Source organism: Neophocaena asiaeorientalis, unplaced genomic scaffold (genome assembly GCF_003031525.2).
Source record: "Neophocaena asiaeorientalis asiaeorientalis breed wild unplaced genomic scaffold, Neophocaena_asiaeorientalis_V1.1 scaffold197, whole genome shotgun sequence".
NCBI lineage: Eukaryota > Metazoa > Chordata > Mammalia > Artiodactyla > Phocoenidae > Neophocaena > Neophocaena asiaeorientalis.
The window spans coordinates 5054442-5067495 of record NW_020174703.1 but is presented as its reverse complement, the minus strand read 5'-3'; the positions used below and the strand labels follow the sequence as shown (position 1 = coordinate 5067495).

At 42.7% G+C, this 13054-nt stretch overlaps 1 protein-coding gene across 1 annotated transcript in view; it reads right to left on the bottom strand.

Annotated features, from left to right (window-relative positions):
* Positions 1-4106: 4106 nt before the first annotated feature.
* COL8A1 (collagen type VIII alpha 1 chain) overlaps positions 4107-13054 on the bottom strand; it is a 151926-nt gene continuing 142978 nt past the window's right edge. The window contains exons 4-5 of the mRNA XM_024759295.1: positions 11553-11883; positions 4107-8711 (exon numbers count right to left, since the gene is read on the bottom strand). Of these exons, the coding sequence (XP_024615063.1) occupies positions 6805-8711; positions 11553-11880 (2235 nt within the window). The 5' untranslated portion in view covers positions 11881-11883 and the 3' untranslated portion in view covers positions 4107-6804. The remainder of the gene's footprint in view (positions 8712-11552; positions 11884-13054) is intronic.

The window sequence follows — 13054 nt, the reverse complement described above, 5'->3', positions numbered from 1 at the left end:
TAGCTCAGAGCATGGACTGTGGAGCTAGATGTGTGGGTTAAAATCTTGGCATTGTCATTATTAGATCTTGGACAAGTTACTTTGCCTCAGCTGTAATGTGGAGCTAATAATAAGAGTCATTATAAGGAGTAACTAAGTTAATACATAAAAACAGTTAAAGCATTTTGGTACATGGTTGTCACTCAGTAAATAGTAGCAGTTGTTGCCCCTCCATAACACACTCTACAACTTCACCCACCCTCCCAAATGTAGAAGATAGTTACTATTATCACCTACTGTTTTACAGGTGCAAAAGCTGAAGTTTAGAGACGTTAAATAATTGATTCAAGATATCACAGCTGTTAAATAGAGGAGCTGAGATTGGTTCTCTGAGCCTGGCCTCAGAGCCCTCTCCTAACATGTTCTATATTGATGACTCTGGTTTGGCAGAACAAATGACAAGGACAGCATTGGCCTTGGTGAGGAAAGACAGCTCTTACTAGTAGGCAGTTGGAACCTGGGAAGCGTTCCATCAGCTTTCCCCATTGTGTCTGTCACCCACAAATGAAGAGCAGATGTGAATGTTGCTGCCAGCCACTCACTTGTTAGATGAGAACTGACTTGGCCATGCTCATTATAAAATTAATTTTTAGGTCTTGGTGGTTTTAACAAAGCATGTGAATTGTAGGTCTCCACAGGAATCATAAACTTTAATTTAGAAGTGCTTTTGAATCTAATAAAAATCTATTTTTACTTGCATTAAGATAGCAAAGGAAAAAAACCTCTAGAAAGGTTCTGGATGCCTCAAAGGAAAATTCAGTTAGATGGTTCTGTGTTTCAGTAACACACATGAGAAACTTCTGAATAATTTGTTAAAATGGGATGATGTGCCCCACTTTTTAAATTGAAAGTCCAATGTACTTATCTCCAGGAATTAGCAAAAAATATTTTTCTAATAATAAAAATCATTAACATCTATTTGACATCATAAAGAATAACATATTTGAGCATAAAGTTGATCCTGCTACAAATATTGGTTTTGAAAATGAAAGCATCAGAAATTCTGTGTAACTCTTTGCTAGAAGAAAGATAACCCTAAGGCTACAACATAGATATTTTTCTTTTTCATGATATGGAATGAGCATGATATTTTCATTTTAGAGTCACAAGGACCATTAAGGAGAAAACTTTTTTGAAATATAGGAAAACATGATTGATTTACACTTTTTATTGGCTCTGCGTATTTGGAGTTCACTGTAATTCCATGTGGATTGGGATGCCATTTCCCTTTGCTATATCTGTGATGAAAGGATCTGTTAAATAAATTCCTGGAGCAAGTAAGGGAGGAGATTTTAAAGCACTCTAATCATTTTTGTCTGCAAATGGTGCCACTGACTTTGAGTGCCTTTCCTCTCCTTCTTATTACAATAGGCCACCAGGTCTCTCTCCAGGCTCATGGCTTTACCCTCATCTGCCCAGCAAATGCGCGTCTGGTGCACAGGCAGATCCCACAAGTCTATGTATAAACCAAGCGTCTCTTCTTTCCCTGCCTGGAGCAGGCTCCACTGGAGGACTGCCTATTTCTATCAGTGGAGCCGACCCTGTTTTCCAAGCGTATCAGTGAGGAAACCACCTTCAAGTCAAGCTTCCTCCTCCCTCATAAGGGCACCCTGGGATTGTCTCCAGGGTCAGTTCTGTCTTTCAACTGTCTCTTCAGTTTTCAGTTCTTCATTCCGTTTCCTAGCCCTTGAGATAGCTCCATTGTTATGCAGTCCTTAAACCCTAACACCTCACCTGACATGTGACTCTCACTCTTTAGACTTGGTTAGGCTCCCTGAACCATCAACCCATCTCCCCATTCCTGGATTAAAGCTGTTCTGATCTCCTCATTGGTTTTGCTACTTGTATCATACATTCTCCATAGAATCATCAAAGTAACTTTTCTAAAATACTTATGTTCATACCATTTTCCTGTTTAAGGACCTACAATGTCTTCTTATTGCATATTAGATAAAGTATAAATGTATCTTCCCTATATGTAAAGCCCTACATCACTTGATCCTTCTTTGGTTATTAAATGTTTCCTTTACTAGTTTTTGAGTAGTTCTTCTGAACCAGTCAGGTCATTTCCCTTATCTCTGCCCACCCCACTCCACCCCCGCCGCCCCTTCTGACTCTCTCTCTCTCTCTTATACACACACACACAGACACACACACACACACACACACACACACACACACACACACTGCCCTATGCTCCATTCATCCAAATTCTGTCAAATTAAAGATGATTTCTTTAAAAGTCGTCTTCTCCAAAAAACTACCTGAGATTAGCTTTTATCCCACAGTAGACTTCTAAATAATCTTGGGACATATAATCTTCTGTATAATCTTGGAATACCAGAGCTGGATTCAGTCACACCTCACATCGAGTTTAGCACTAGCTCCCACAGCAACCCTGCGAGATTCATTCTTCCCTCCACCCTGGAGCTGGACCAGCGCTCTGTGATGAGCTGTGGATGCAAAGATGAAACAGGTGCCTGCTCTCAAGAGGCTTACACTCTATCAATAGGGGAGACAGACAAACAGTTCAGTTATAAAGCAGGAAAAGTAAAGGGACAGAAGATTGTACAAGGCAGGGTAGTGACTAAATCTGAGCAGTAGGGAAGGAGAGGTGATGCTTGTGCTGTGTCCTGAGGGGTGAGGAGGGATTATCGAGCAGGTAGGTCAGAGAAGGCATTCCCATGAAGGGAGCAGCATGGAATGGCCTTTCTCTTTCTGAACTTTGCTAGCACGTATGCATCCAGTTGGCTTCATACCACCCTTGTTTGTATATCACCTGGATGTCAACTTGTTTAACAAACATCTTCATGTCCTCTAAACAAAAGATACTTTTAAAAAGAATGGTCATGTTTTCTATTGCTTATGTGCCCCTCACATTGCCTAGTAATATCAGGTGCAAAGTAGGGGCTACTTTTTGTTTTGTTTTAATGTAAAGGGATACTATAGACCTGTTGTAATGATGGATTTGCCCTGCTTGTCCGGCATTCTAAATTCCAACCATTTATTATTCCTCCTTGCCTCTGTTACTTGTATCTATCCTTCCATTTACTTTTGTGACCAACACTGTGTGCACATGAGATGACTGGTCCATGTTATGGAAGAGCCTTAGGCTGTGGAATGAAATAGAACTAGTTGGGCTATGTGGGAATGGAAGCTATGGCCTTGAATTTCCAGATTGATGCATTTAAACAAGTGAGTTAACCAGCCACAGACTGGTGCTACATAGTTGCTTGTTGAATAATTTGAGTAATCCCTTTATGATAGTCTAGACATGATAAGCTGTGATCATTCTGAGCTTGATAAGTCATCACAAAAGAATTCTTTCCTTATCAGTGATGCTTATTAAGACCCTTAGGTTGTTGAAACAGGTCTGTTTCTGCTCTGAAGCTCCACTCATCACTATCTCCCCTCAAAAATTTTGGCTCTGGTGTGGCAAACTGTAACACAATTGAGTACATGAAGATTAGTTTTTTTTGTGGGAGAAAAGAGATTTGTAGCAGTTTATCCTTTTAGGTTGGATGTGACAGATGCAGCAGCTAATTGTTCCCTAATATCTGTTCTCCTTTCTTCTGTATTAATAGAACCTCTGATTTTTAGCTGGACATGTGCTTGCCTGCAGTAAATATTCCATTTCCCACACTCCCTTGCAGCTGGTTGTGCCAGTGTGACTAAATTCAGAGCATGGTATGTGGGAGGGTGATCTAAGCAACCACTAGGTTGAGTTCTTTAAGAAGGAAGCATGCTCTCCCCTTCCTGATTTTTCTTCCTTCCCACTGACTGGAATGTGCCTGTGGTGGTTAGCTCTCCTGGACCCTGGAGATGCGGGCCACGCCCTCTCGGTGGAAGAGCAACAAGATAGAAGGAACCTGGGACCCTGACTGGGGCTGCCACATGAGCCCCAGCCTGCTTATGCTTGCAGCTGTTATGTCAAAGAGAAAGAATTGTCCCCGTTAAGCTAGGATTATGTTAGGTCTCTGTGTCAGCAGCTAATTAACACGTTGGGGGATAAACAGTTACGAAGTTCAAACAGTGTCAGCTGAGTGATATGAACAAGATGAGAAACATACTTTTAAAGGTATTTAATAAGACTTTTTTTTCAAATCAGTACAAAAATTTAAATACAAAAATGATTTGCTATTGACATGTCTCAAATCTATCATGGAAACTCAGTTACCAGTCTGTTCACCATTCATGGTATTCTGTAAAATATTTGAGAACAGTCACCCACTACAGACATTCTTTTCCCCTGTGGGATGTCATCCTGCATTAAAACTCTGTATTTAAATAACAATATTGTCAGTTTGGTCCATTTCACATGGAAAAGTTCTAGTTAATTTTGAATTAAATAGGGATTGTAGCACTATCCCTAGACTTTAGAACATGTGGTTGTTTCATCTGCTTTTACACTAAATGTGTTAACATGATGTGCAACATTCAAAAGGGAAACAAAGATACATAGATAATTATTTAAAACTCTTTTTAAATTAAATGGAGTAATTCATTTAGCTCTGAGATTAGCACCATTGTAGAATATACAGTATCCGGCATAGATTTTTCTCCTCCCCTGTCTGAAAGTTAGAAGCATATGCCTGATAATACACACATGCGTGCATGCACGCGCACACACGCACACACACATGCAATTGAGTAACAACCAATAAATAAGTTGGAAGGTATTTGAAAAGTGAAATTTGGTTTTGACTAAGCTACTTTCTCTCTTGGTGGAAATAAAAAGCCCATACATGTACAGATAAATACAGTTTTATAAATCAGCTGATCTGACTTGCCTCCAAGCCATTTCAATGCAGCTTTTCAGCAGACAGAGCCCAGTGGATCCATGTGGCTCTCATAGCCATCAGCCCAAAACCAGCATCCTCAAGACCAACCCAAAGGATATTTGGCCACATAAATGCTGTCTGCTTTGAAAATGAAGGTTGGGTGGGATATGTTTTTGATGGGAAAAGTTTGTCATATAATTAGCCGTGAGTAAGAAACCACGTGGTAATGAACTCATTTCTCTTTTTAAGAAATTGAGAAGAAATGGTGCTTGTATACCATATAGGGAAAAGACAGATATTAGGCTGAGGAGAATATTCTTGATGGTTAAAATGATTCAGATTTGACATAGACACGATTCCATGTGTGTTTATACCGTATTTATTTGTGTATCTTCCCATCTGTACCTATCCCCTCATTTCAACACTCTTAACTTTGAGGAGTAGATACAAGACTCCACCACCATAGCCCCACATTATTCCCCCCAGTGGCTTATAGTGTCAGCAGCAGACTCATAGCCAACTTGAAATGCTTTGTCTGTGTTTCGAGACCAGATTTGAATGTGCAAAGCAATTAGTATGTACCTAAATGAAAACCTGGAAAAAAATTTACTTTTCTCTTTAAATTTGTATTGACTCCTGTACTTGTGGGGTGACATAAAAAGCATGGGCTGTCATTGCCCTCTGACATTCCAGGTGGCTCTTCCACAGGTTGCTTCCTGCATTTTTAGTACCTACAGCAGGAAGTAATACATCTGTTTTTTAATTTAAAACTTCAGAAATTATTTTTTCAAAACAATTTATTTTCCTATGTAATTCTGAAACTCCCCCCCTCTTTCCCCAATCAAAGGACGGCTTGGATTTAGGAAATTCACTTTGGAACTTCAGATGACACACCGATTTGTATGTGTACTACACAGGGAAATTTCTTTGAAATTCAGTAGCTACTAAAAAGTACTGATACCCCCTTTGTGGGTGAAACCTCGTTGTAGTCATTTGTGTGTGTAGGCGAAGGAGGGGGATTATTATACGCATGTAAACACAATTAATAACTGCTATTTATAATGAACATTCCGCAAAACTGGAAAGTTATGAGGGGAGAGGGTTACTTTTTTTCTTATGACTTCCAAGTGTTTATATTAGTTGGGTCATAATGGAAATTACATGGAGACAACAAGAAAGAAAAAAAAAATCACAGGAAAAAAAAAACAACAAGCAAAAAGAACCCGTGAGGAATAAATGAGTTACTTCCTACTCATGTCTCCCAGCTGGTTTGTTAGCTCCCTACGGGGCACTGTCTTAGGCCCCACAGAAGTGTCTCATCCAGTGCTAGGCACACAGAAGGCACGAGTAAATACACTACAGTTGTTCTTCTAGGGACACTAGACACACAATTCTGAGTAGAACTCTTGTTGTGAAAGACACAGCCTCCGACAGGGGAGAAACATCCCTTGGAGTAAAGCTCTACCCTGGTTCTCTGTCCACGCCTCACTGGGGAAAAGCACTGCAGAGCTCTCCCACATCCCATGGCAAAGTATCTGCACAAATACAGAGGAAATTATGCAAGTAAATACGGTATGTAATTGTTATCATTGACGTTTCTTTAAGCCATATTTATAAATATTTTAAAGTAAACAGTATGAGCGAGTGACTTTCATTAGCTATGCTCTTTCATACTGAAATACTTTGATCTGAATAAGCAGGTTATCATGGAAGCACATAACATAAACAGCTAATACGATTCCAGTGGGTACAACACAAGTGTCAGTACTTGATACATAAATCTATCCCATCATTTTCAATCACAAGCTGCTGTGCAGAGCACTAAACATGCATCTTAGTTTTTATTTGTACACGATGGTTCAGACTTTCACTTAAATATAACTTTCCAACTATATAAATGTTTTGAAGCAATTATGTTTCCCATTTGGATTTTTTGGTGCATCCTTTTCTTTTCTTCTATTAAATTTCTCTCTTTTTTTCTTTCTTACATGGGATACAATAAATACCCTGAAAAAGAGGAATGGACATACTGCCCAGCATACAGTCCCGCAGCCTGTTCAGAGGGCATCTGGAGGAACACCCGGTCTCCGGGCCGGAGCAGCAGCACCGCGCTCCCGGACGCCTGGTCCAGGAAGCCCTTCTTGTACTCGTCATACGTGTACATCATGGGCTCGTTGTTCTTGAACAGAGCAACCCACACGTTGCCCCCCTTGCAGTGAACGTGGTATGCAAAGTAGTAGACCCCAGGGACCTCACAGGTGAAGATGCCCGTCTGCGGGTTGTAGTTCTGTCTGCCGTTATAGAGCAGTTTGTCAAACTTCACTGGGGCCCCCACAGGTGGGAAAGGCGCAGTCAGCTCAGCGGTAAATGCAGGCATCTCGTAGGCTGGCCCTCCGTTCTTGCCTTTCTTAGCCCCATAGGCGTGGGGGGGTTTCACTCCGTCAATTCCCAGCCCCATATCGGGTAGATACTCTCCATGGGGTGGTGGTGTCGGGGGCATCACAGCTGGGAGTCCCGGGGGCCCTGGAGGGCCTGGGGGCCCTGGAAGGCCAGGCTGGCCTTGGGGACCAAGGGCACCAGGCTTCCCTGGGGCGCCATGAAGTCCTGCTACTCCGGGCTTCCCTACTCCAGGGAACCCAGGTGGCCCTGGGAGACCCGGTTCCCCTTTGGGGCCAGGAATTCCAGGCGGTCCAATGGGGCCACTCGGGCCTGCAATCCCTGGGATACCTGGGGGGCCCTGTAAGCCCTGTTCCCCTGGGATTCCTGGCTCTCCCTTCTGTCCAAGCAGCCCTGGGGCACCAGGGAGCCCTGGCAAACCTTTATACCCAGCTTCCCCCTTGGGCCCTATGGGACCTGGCAAACCCCTCATGCCGGGGGGCCCAGCTTCACCAAGGAAACCTGGCTTTCCTGGGAAGCCTTGAAGCCCTGGCTCACCCTTGGGACCTAGTGGCCCCTGTGGTCCCACAGCCCCACCTTCTCCTTTGGGTCCGGGGAAACCGATAGCCCCTGGAGGGCCCATGGGACCTGGGATTCCAGGCAGGCCTGGCTCTCCTGGTGGGCCCCCCAATCCAGGGGCACCTGCTGGTCCTCTCTCCCCTCTTGGTCCCAGAGCCCCAGGAAGACCCACTATGCCCCTGTCGCCTTTGGGGCCTGGGAAGCCGGGTTTCCCGATCCCTGGAGGGCCTGGGGGTCCTGGCAGTCCTGGCAGTCCTTGTTCCCCTTTGCCACCTGGAAATCCTGGCTGCCCAGGGATCCCATCCTGGCCTGGTTTTCCAATTCCAGGCATCCCAGGAGGTCCTTGAAACCCTGGGACCCCTATAGGGCCTTGTGGCCCAGGTTCGCCTGGAGGGCCTGGCTTTCCCAGGGGGCCCTGGGGCCCAGGGAAGCCTGTCACTCCTGGTTTGCCCACTCCTGGAAGTCCGACAGGGCCGGGAGGGCCATGCATCCCTGGAGGACCCTTTAGGCCTGGCAGACCTGGCATCCCGAAGCCCTTCTCTCCTTTAGGACCCTGAAGGCCGGGAGGTCCTGGTGGTCCTTTGGGTCCTCGCTCACCTTTGGCACCTGGTTGCCCTGGTAACCCTGGCCCACCTGGCTTCCCAATGCCAGGAAGTCCGTGAGGCCCTGGAGGTCCTTGCGGTCCTGGGATCCCCATGGGTCCGATCTCCCCTTTGGGTCCAATTTCACCTTTGGCCCCAGGCATTCCCATGGCTCCTGGCTTTCCTGGCATTCCAGGCATACCTGGCTTTCCAATTCCTGGATATCCCTGTGGCCCTGGTTTTCCTTTGATTCCAGGTATCCCTTGACCTGGTAAGCCAGGGGGCCCAGGTGGTCCTCTTGGGCCAGGCTCTCCACGGGGACCTTGCTCCCCCCGTAAACTGGCTAATGGTATTTCTGCTGGGAGAGGGGGGAGAGAGAGAGAAGGAGGGAGGGAGGGAGGGAGGGAGGGAGGGTGAGAGAGTGAGAGAGAGAGAGAGAGAGAGAGAGAGAGAGAGATTAATATTGATCATCCCTCACTTCGATCATTATTTACTTCTGACACATTTGCCTATTACTTATCAAGAGGAAAGACTAGGAATAATGTGCTCGTGTTCCAGGACTGTATTATCAGTACTTACTGGACAATCAGGCTGATAATTTCTTTGTCATATTTGAGATACTGTTCTGGGAACTGATATCTGTGGCTGCTTTTATCAGCATTAGTTAAGTAAAACAGCTAAAAAGTAATGAAGAAACATTCTTCCTAGTACAAACTTGGAGATATTATGGTGTATTCACTATAAAGAGTTCAAAGAAGGACAAAGAAAAATCAAAGTTGCCTATAAGCCCACTACTCAGAGATAATCGCTTGACATTTATCTGTATTTCCATCTCATGTGTTCTCTATATATGTACATATGTATGTATATATGTGTGTGTGTGTGTGTGTGTGTGTGTTAATGTGTGTGTGTATTTCAAACAATGTTGGAGTCATTTTTATTTTTTCCCTATTTAATGTTATACTCTATTTTTCTATGTCCTTGAATTTTAAATATAATATATGGAAAAATAATATTTCCTCTTGTGCTGAAATATACTATGATGTAGAGGATGACCGTCATTATCATGTAGACTCAGGGAAGAATAGAAGCATTTTATTTTTATTTTGTATGTGGTTTAATAACATCTTAAAATCTGTCCTCTAAAGTCAAATCGATGTGTTTAATTTCTTTAATATGCTGTAGGATTTCCTAAGCCTCAAATATTAATTCTTCAATTTAATAAGTTACTTCTCACTTGCAAATTTGGTTTTTAAACAGGAGTAGTGAATAAGGTATTTTAGGATGATAAACAGTGCGGAAAAGGAGTTAAACTGGGATTAGCAGGAAGCTCAGCTTCTCTTTCTGGCCTTGAAATGAGATCTTGACTGGGTCACTTAAGCCATCAGCATCCCTGCTTGCCTGTCTGTACAGCAAGAATAATACACCTACACTACAAGATTAGAAAATAGATGTGAAAGGCGTTATGCTTTCTCGAATTGTTATCGAAATACAAAGCACATGTAATTATATTGATTATGCTATGCCTTGCAGAGAAACACAACTCTGGACCTCTCATGCTACTGAGAGTAAGGAATAACATAAAAAAATGAAATTGATGGTCCCAAAGTCGTATATTAACCGTTAGTTGCATCTTAATCCTGACCATTGTATTTTTCACTGAGCTACTGTCAGGGAACAAAATAGAACCACAGAACTCATGTATTTTCCAAATTCCTCAGTTGCAATCTGGTACCCATCTGAATAAGTACAGGAAGTTTCAAAATCCAGGCAGGCCATTCAAGAAAGGAAGGAAAACAAATGACTGAGATAATCCCCTAAGTGGAATATCAGCTCCTAAAGGGAAGAAAACTGGAAATACTTCTTTTATGCTAATAGGATTACTACTGTACAATTAGGGTGTGCTCTTGCTAAGCAGGAACTGTGTAGCTCCTTTGTCAAGCGAGCATCTGGGGCAGGGTCACATCACATTCATCAGGAATCCCTAATGTCTAGCACGTGCCTGGAGTATATTCTGTTCTTCCTTAGGTTTTGTTGAATGACCAACTGCAGCAACTCAAAGTTTTTATGGTACTTTAGCATTTATTTAGTACTTACCTTATGTCATAGACTCTCTCAATAATCCTACTTTACAAATGAAGAAAAGTAGTTTCAAAGAGGTTAAATGACTAGGTTTCTCTCCTTTCTGGCCTCTAGGCACTCAGGCCTATTAGTAGTACCAAATCCAGTAGTTCCCCAAAAGCAGAGCTTCCTGCTTTTGCAGGGACCAGTGGGAATGGCCTCCACCGCCTCAAAGGGAATTGCTACTCTGATTGCAATTCCTTTCCTGCAAGTGCTAGGTTTCCTACGTTTCTTATAAACCAACTGAGTTTATAAGAAAATGTCTCTCGGGAATTCCCTGGTGGCCCAGTGGTTAAAACTCTGTGTTCTCACTGCCAAGGGTCCGGGTTCAATCCCTGGTCGGGGAACTAAGATTCCACAAGCCACACGGTGTGGCCAAAAAAAAAAAAAGAAGACTTAAAAAAATTTTTAAAAAAGAAAATGTCTCTCACAGTGATAGGCATTTTGCTGGTGTTGAATAACTAATGAATATGCCTAGAAAGTAATGGAGAGATTTTCAGGTAACATCATCTCTAGGTAGGTATATAGTCTGTACTCTTTGGGCTCCTTCTGTAGATTTATTGATTGACATATGTAACAACTTAATTAGAGCACTCTTAAAAACACGTTTATCTGGCACCTAGTTTACAAAGTGCTTTCATATGATTTTTTTTAACACAGCAGGTTCTTATAACATTGCTCTCCTAGTTCTGAAGACTGACATCACTTCTTTTTTCTTTTTTTCCACTGCTATATCCCTTAGCATTTTGGCTTAGAGCCGGACACAAAAAGAGATGCTCATTAGTTGCTGTATGTTTGAATAAAGAAATAATGAGTTAAGGGACTAAGCTTATTTGTTATGAAGTATGCTTTTTGTCATTTGATGCTGTTGAAATAAGAAAGCACAACATACAATAATTTTGTCTTTCTTCAAGACCTGAACTTTTCAAGGATAGGGTTTAGGACACAGGCAGTTAATGAATGTCAGTCACACATGCTAAAAGAAACATGTCTAAAATTTAGCTCTCCCCACCCGCAGCGTATTGTTTAGGGTTTTGGAAAGCTGCTGTCTTACAGCAGAACCGAAGTATGTTACCTTTGCCTTTCTTGGGTGCTGTTTCCTTGCCCATTCTTGGTGCCGGCTGAATTTCCTTCATATATTGGGGTAGATGTGGATACTCTTTGCCATACTGCATGTGGGGCAGCTCCTTGCCCATGTTAAGGCCATCTTTACCCAAAGGCATGTGAGGTACTTGCTGGCCCAGGGGCTGGTATTGTGGAATTTGCGGTGGAATCTGAGGAGGAATTTGAGGTGGCAGCGGCTTGATGCCATAGTAGGCACCAGCTTGGATGAGCCGGATGGAACCCAGGGAAATGGTAAGCAGTACTCCCAGCAGCTGCAGAAGGGCAGGTGGACCAGCCATCACCTGTGGAGGAAGGTACGCACCAACATGGTGAAAATCAGCCGACCAGGTGACCGGAGTTTACTTAGGGAAAGAAGGGAGAAAAAAAGAAAAGGAATCATGGTCTTTATTAGCAGAACTTCATGAGTGGAAGACAAATGGAAGGGAAGGTGTCACCTTTCAATAGAAAACAAACAGACAAAACCCAGGAAAGTGTAGGATCTATCAAATGAAGGCAGCTGGTGGGATTGTAAGCTATGGGGAGACTGCTGGTTGTCCCTGAACATGAGCTCTGCCCTCTCCCATAGTATTGGCACCCCTGACTTTCAGCTGGAATAGAGCAAGGCTAGAATGACGGCATTTCATTTAGAAGTGGCCACGTGACAAAGTTCTGGTCTGTTACGTGTAGTTGTAATGGGTGCAACTTCCAAGAATGCTCCTTAAGGGGAGTGAGCATGTTCTTCCTTTTGCTTCTTCCCACTGGCTGGAACGTGGATATATATTACCCAGAAACAGGCCAGACACCATGAACCATGGAGTGAAAGCTGTGCATTGAGGATGGTAGAGCAATAAGCTAGAAGAAACCTGAGCCTTGGTTGAACTTGGAGGCGCTATATATTGATATTCATCCTTAAGTTTGGAATTTGTTTACGCAAGAGAGAAAGATTTACCTTCTTTAAGCCATTATTTTGGGTGCCATACATTTTCACTGAACTTAATCCTAACAGATAGAATAGATTCTCCAAAATGAAGCAAACTTAGTGGCAAGTCATAACTTTGTTAGTAAGTGCTGAAATTCTATATTCTATTGTAAATGGAAACAGTTAATAATTTATAGGCTTTATGCCAGGGGCAGTAGTTTTTCCATATGTCAGATGTCCTTTGGCTGCTTTGGTGTGGTCATAAACGTATAAAGGTTAAAGAGCAAACAAGAACAACAATAAAAACCGAAGATATCTTCTGAATTGGAAAGAAGGTACTTCATGTGACAGCCCCAAAATGTCATTAAAAAAAAAATCACCATCATAATTATGTACATACAGGGATACCATTTCTTTCTTCTAATTATGTACTATGAAGTCATTTGTTCAGAATTAGGTTTATTGGACCTGGAGATCATTAAAGTTTATCTTTGTACTATTATGAAGAAAGGAGTTTACAAAGCAAATTTGTTGTGTAAATAAGATAGAGATGT